Source organism: Herpailurus yagouaroundi, unplaced genomic scaffold (genome assembly GCF_014898765.1).
Source record: "Herpailurus yagouaroundi ecotype Mexico unplaced genomic scaffold, PumYag 67641, whole genome shotgun sequence".
In the NCBI taxonomy this organism is placed as follows: domain Eukaryota; kingdom Metazoa; phylum Chordata; class Mammalia; order Carnivora; family Felidae; genus Herpailurus; species Herpailurus yagouaroundi.
The window spans coordinates 388,972-395,155 of NW_024420442.1; the positions used below are offsets into that span (position 1 = coordinate 388,972).

General features: G+C 44.3%; 1 protein-coding gene across 1 annotated transcript in view; it reads left to right on the forward strand.

The window, feature by feature from the left end:
• The first annotated feature begins 1,276 nt into the window (after positions 1-1,276).
• Positions 1,277-6,184, forward strand: part of SLC6A14 (solute carrier family 6 member 14) — a 25,931-nt gene continuing 21,023 nt past the window's right edge. Inside the window, exons 1-3 of the mRNA XM_040467973.1 lie at positions 1,277-1,366; positions 2,344-2,509; positions 5,834-5,965. Of these exons, the coding sequence (XP_040323907.1) occupies positions 1,319-1,366; positions 2,344-2,509; positions 5,834-5,965 (346 nt within the window). The 5' untranslated portion in view covers positions 1,277-1,318. The remainder of the gene's footprint in view (positions 1,367-2,343; positions 2,510-5,833; positions 5,966-6,184) is intronic.

Here is a 6,184-nt window from a genome sequence, read left to right on the forward strand (position 1 = left end):
ATATGTGAGACGGGAGAATAATCCCTTCATTTTAGCCTTTAGGTCGCACCTAGTAGCGTGCCTATAATAGGTAGTATATAATACTAATAGGTGTGCGTACACGCGTGTGCACGCGCGCGCACGCACACACACACACACACACACACACCAGCCTGTGCCATGTTCAAGACAAAGTCAGGTGGAATTCATTGATGGCTTCTCATTACTACCTTCTCGCTTCCCTCGTGAGCTTTCCTCTGCTTTACCTGCCCAGATTCCTCAGGGTATATTTATTTCTGCTGCAAATGGGAAGTTCATGTCGGTCAACGGAGGACAAAGAACAAAGGAGCCGCACACACCGTACAGAATCTGACCCTCTGCTGGTTCCTCTGAGGGCACCGATTCACACTGTTCCATGCAACTGCCACCATCTTGTAACCCGAGTCCGATGAAATACTCTGCGCGTTTTGATGACGAGGTGCCACGCTGGTGAACAGCACTATATAATTCTTTTCCTCCCTGGCCAAGCTGGGATGCTTCCTCATAGTTTACTTTCTAAGGCCCTACTCTTGCAGAGTGGAGTCCTTTGTTGGGGCTAGAATTTCCCAGAAACCTGCTCGATAATTTGTTTTTGTTTGGCCTCTTTGAAATACTACACAAAGCCATCGCTGTAAAGGGCAACGCTGTCCCGAAGGCTGAGAAAGGTCCCCGAGACTTCGGCTCCAGGTTGCTCTTTTCAGGCAGAGCCAGCTGAGTAATCTTATCTCAGGTGGCTGCTTTTCAAGGTGCCCAATTCAGGAGCCTTTGCCTCCGGGAGCAGCGTTTGCCCCAGGAGATCGAGTGCTTTGTAGTGAGGGGAAAACTTTGAGAAATCCCAGGGCCCACGACGATATGGTCTGTTCAGAAGAATCTTGGAGATCAATCAATCAGTGGAGATCAGCATGTGGCATGGGGACAGAGACCAGACTAAGAGAGGAGGCTAGGAGGAAGCAGGGAACCCGGGAAAGGAGGTGAGATTGCGAAGGCACCTGCTGGGCTCTGAGTCAAAGGCTGTCAGTCACTTGGGCTCAGGCTGCTCCCTGCTCCGCCGCTCGCTCACAGCCCAGCCCTTTCCCCGGGCCAGGGCAGGGGATTGCTACACGCCAGCTTACCTGGGGAAAAACCAGAGCCTCACTTTGGTCCCTTCCGGTAATTGACACGACAGGGCGCCCTGAAAGGGGAGGGGAGAGCTCCCTCCATAAATGGTCCCACCCCTGGGCAAGGTGGCTCGCTCAGGCAGGTAGCAACGGGTAGCCGCACTGCGAGACGAGGTGGAGCGAGCAGAGGGAGTGAGTCAACCATGGACAAGTCGAAGTGCCCGAGCTTCTTCAAGTGCAGAGGGAAGGAGGTAGGAGTCTGGAAGCGGCGGGAGGTGTGGGGGGGGGCCGGGGAAGGAAAAACTTCAGGGGAAGCAGTCCCTGTATTTGCCGTCTGTGGCTGTTCCTTATTCTCCACGTTTCTCTTCAACTGCCTTCAAGTGTGCCTGAGATGTCCCCATAGAGTACGGGAAAAATAGAACAGGTCTTACTGGGGTCGCCAGAAGACTTAGGATCACCTCAACCTGTGCTTTGGGCACGCCCACAGAATCCTGTTTTCTGTCCCTCTCCGGACTGTGTCCATACGCTGGAGGGAAATGAGGAAATGCACTGTCCTTATCTGACCTGAGGAAACTTCTATACCCTAGAGCAGCTAACAGGTTGGGAGACTTTGTCTAGGAATATTATACTGGGGCTTTCAGAAAAGCACTGATTTTACTCTCCAAGACAAGGAGAGAAGTTAAACTTCCCTTAACTCCAAACATCCCAAACTATCAGCTCATGGGAAAGAGAGTCTGTAAATTCTTTTCGTTTGTCTGTTTTAGTGGAAGCTAAATTGCATCCTTCTTCTCAAAGATCCCATGCAATCTCCAGGGTGTTCATTTTACCTAATTCATCTTTAAGCCTTTTGTATTTGAAACCTTATTGATTCGTCCACCTTCTTTTGCCCTTCATGCTGGGTACCCCGTGTAACCTTTCCATCAACATTTGGATGACCTTACCCCCAAAAGGAGTAAACATCTCCACCTAAAGAGGTTGTTTTTTTTTTTTTTTCATTTTAAGAGGTAAATGTTGTGAAGTAAAAACAGCCATTAGCAGAAATGTCCTCAACCTTTGAAAAGTGTTTCCCTCGGCTGTGGCTTTCTGGGTTCATCCTCTGTCTGTCTGTCTGTCTGTCTGTCTGTCTTTGAGTGTGTGTGTGTGTGTGTGTGTGTGTGTGTGTGTAATTATGCTTCTGTGGACTTTTAATAGCATAAAGACAAACTCTTGATATCGTCTCTTCTACCAGAAAGTGACAGCTTCATCTGAGAATTTCCATGTTGGTGAAAATGATGAGAATCAGGACCGTGGTAACTGGTCCAAAAAATCGGATTATCTTCTATCTATGGTTGGATATGCAGTGGGCCTGGGAAACGTGTGGAGGTTTCCCTATTTGACCTACAACAATGGCGGAGGTATTTCTCACCCCCACCCCCCAACCTCTTTCCCTTCTGGCTTAAATGGGGTGCTGTGTGGCCTCTGAGGCTATTTTGAGAACTGAGGAAAGGCAGGTGATAGTTTGAGTTAGTGGGAAGATGGGGAGTAAGCATACTTCATTCATCATCAGACTACGAGTTGCTAGCTCAAGTTGGGCAGGTGGCAACTTCTGAGTTTCTGATTTAAATTTGTCTGGCTTAATGTAAGGCTGAATGTAGACGAAAGGCGGGGAATTCTCATTCTAAAGCGAAGTTCAAATACACTGTTTGCTTGAATAGCGTAAGGCATTCCATTCTGGAAGCACGAGTGTGGAAGGAGTTGATTAAAAAATAAAGGTTTAGTATCTTAAGCTGCAATATTCAGTTACATGTATTCCAGACTGGATGGGCCATGTAGAAGATCCTTCCAAAATGCAATGAGAATTTAGTTCAAGACCAGATGTTCAATTTCTGCCAAATGATACTGTTTACACCTATAGATCATTAGGGAAGGCTCAATCAGAACCAAGAGAATAAAATAACTCTGAGGTGACACACAGAGGGAAACAAAATGAATTGCACAATTCTCTAGTAATGTCGAAACAACTTTTCACTTACACCATATTTTATTTACTTGTAATTACAGGTTCTATTAGAAGTGTAGAGGTTCCATGCCCTTAGATTTCATAATTGGGAACCAGTGAAACTGTGCCACTATAATTATTTTTCTTGGTATAATAGGATTTTGTGTGGTGATGTTTCAATCTCATATTCCTTGTTCATTGGTTGCATTAGAACATTCATATGGGCCTTTGGAGCCTCAAGAAGCAAGGTCTGTTTATCAAACACTTCAAGTGTTCATGGCATAAACTCCCCTCTCTGGAGCCTACGTTGTTTAGTCATGGGCTTGGTCTAAGTTTGAACTTGAAAATGAGTTAGGAATACAATCATTTTGGCGTCTAAGTCCTCAGGTCACACGTAGTGAAGAGCGTGCAGACTCCCGTCTAGCCTCTGGTGTTCAGGTTCAGATTATCCCTAGGTTCAGAAATTCCCTGTGACTTGATGTCATATATAAACCCAGTAGTTGCCATGCATTTCCAGGAACTATGTTAAACAAGGTCAAATAGAGAGTTTTAAACGTAGGCCCCCAAATGCTATTAGTGTATATGCTCTTCTGTCCAAGGGTAGGAGAGGAACAGGAAATTCAGATTTGTCAAGTATTAATGATCAGAGTTTTAAATATGGTCAGGTTTGGAAAACCGTTGCTAAAATCTCGACTCATTGTTATCTGTAGATTCTTCTTACCAGTTTATGAAAAAGAAGTATCATACGACCGTAGGGTCTAGGTCAGCAGCGTTAACAATTTGTGGCCACTGTATTTTATTCATAATTTACCAGTTGTGGTTGTTATTAATAAAAAAAATAATATAATAAGTAAAAAGCTATATATACCACTGAGGAAAATAATCCTTTTTTTTTTTTTGAAAAAAATATAACGGGCTAGTAAAATTTACCATATTATTGTATTTGGACAGGGATATTTTGTATTACTTCTCTTTATATTTATCATTGGTGGGACTTAAACTTCTATTAGTCATAGTAATGATGCCATGTGCATTGCAACATCTATAAAAACATATTTGTCTCTATGTTCTAGTGACTAGTGACTTGTACATAACAAGTATTTTATTGTCTCATTATTTTTAATAGAATAAATTTTGAGGGTTGGGAAAATGTAATCCCCAGGTATGATGTTACAATATCGTAATATGAAAGATACATGAGGAAAACAGTGTAACATGGGTGCATGAAACGTACATAATTCAAAAACCAATTTTTTTATTCACTGCTCCCCATGTTTTCTTATTAAACTTTGTTAAGACTTCTAGAGTGCTTGATCAATAAATTTGATACTTTGTCCCTGCTTCAGCCTACAATCTGGCAAACGTTCAAATGAGCAACATTATGCCCCAAGTGTGGGCAGAAAAAAAGTAAAATAATAAAAGTTTTATTTTATTTATTTAAAAAAATTTTTTTAATGTTTATTTTTGAGACAGAGAGACAGAGCGTGAGTGGGGGAGGGGCAGAGAGAGAGGGAGACACAGAATCCGAAGCAGGCTCCAGGCTCTGAGCCGTCAGCACAGAGCCCGACGCGGGGCTCGAACTCACCGACCACGAGATCATGACCCGAGCCGAAGTCGGCCGCTCAACCGACTGAGCCCCCCAGGCGCCCCTAAAATAATAAAAGTTTTAACTTACAGTGCCAAAAGGGATCTGGATACTCTAACGGTAGGAGATTTAGTCTGTATAAAATAAAAAAGTTGGGGCTTCTGGGTGGCTCAGTCGGTTGAGCATCCAACTTTGGCTCAGTTCACGATCCCACAGTTTGTCTGTTCGAGCCTCACGTTGGGCTCCGTGCTGACAGTTCTGAGCCTGCTTCTGATCCTCTGTCCCCCTCTCTCCGGCCCTCCCCTGCTCATTCTCTCTCTCTCTCTCTCTCTCTCCCCCTCGAAAATGAATGAACATTAAAAGAAATAAGAATAAAATAGAAAAGTTAACTATGAGTAGACCTCAAACCTTCAGAATCTTTGCACCCAAAGTCTTAAAAAAAAAAAATAGACTACTTATTTAGAAAGGACAAAGGAGGGAAACTAACTTTGAACATCTACGATGTGTGTGCCATCTTGCCAAGTGTTTTCACATAGGCTCTGTAACCGAACCCTTGCCACATACTGATGAGTTACTCTTGTCCTCCCCATATATGAGGAACCCAAGGTCCGGAGGTTAGGTAAATTGCCCCAGGTCTCATAACTAGCACATGGTGGAGTCAGGGTATAAACCAAGGTGTTTCTGGCTCCAAAGCCTGTGATCATTCACCTCCTCTGGATCGCTTCTTATAGGCTATAGTTTTTTATTTTTATTTATTTTTATTTTTAGAGATAGAGAGAGCAAGCTGGGGGGGGGGGGGGCGGGGAGGGGCAGAGGGGCTCGATCCCCAGCAGTGACATCATGACCTGAGCAGAAATCAAGAAGTGTGGATGCTCAACCCCCGGAGCCACCCAGGTGCCCCTTTAGGCTATTGTTTTTAATGACCCCAGCAGCGTCTTTAGGTAACACTGGACTCCCATTTCGCAGATGAGGAGGTCAAGGTTTAGAGCATCAACTACTCTCTCACAGAGAGTAGTAAATCTGGGGACTAAACCCCGTCAGGACCGATACAGGACCCACTGTATCAGAATGCTTTCAGAGTGTTATGTTGGTTGTCAAACGGTCATCGAGGTTTCGTGACATAATGGCGCTTTGGTTCTATTTTGCATGTTTCAGGTGCCTTCTTGATACCTTATGCGATCATGCTCGCACTGGCTGGTTTACCCTTGTTCTTTCTGGAGTGTTCACTGGGACAATTTGCTAGCTTAGGTCCAGTTTCAGTTTGGAGGATTCTTCCATTGTTTCAAGGTTGGTATCACAACGTTTTCCCTATGGTGCTTATTGGCCTATTTGGCGTACAGAGCTGTCCCCACTATGTGGCGTTAAAATGTTTCCAATTTGGACATGGGAAAGGCAAAAGAGGCATCCGTTTTTTTTTTTTTTTTTTCCTCTGAACGTTTGCCAGCATAGAATTTACAGACCAAATGTTAATTTGGAGTTCTGTTTCTCTCGGGGGGGTCAGCTCTG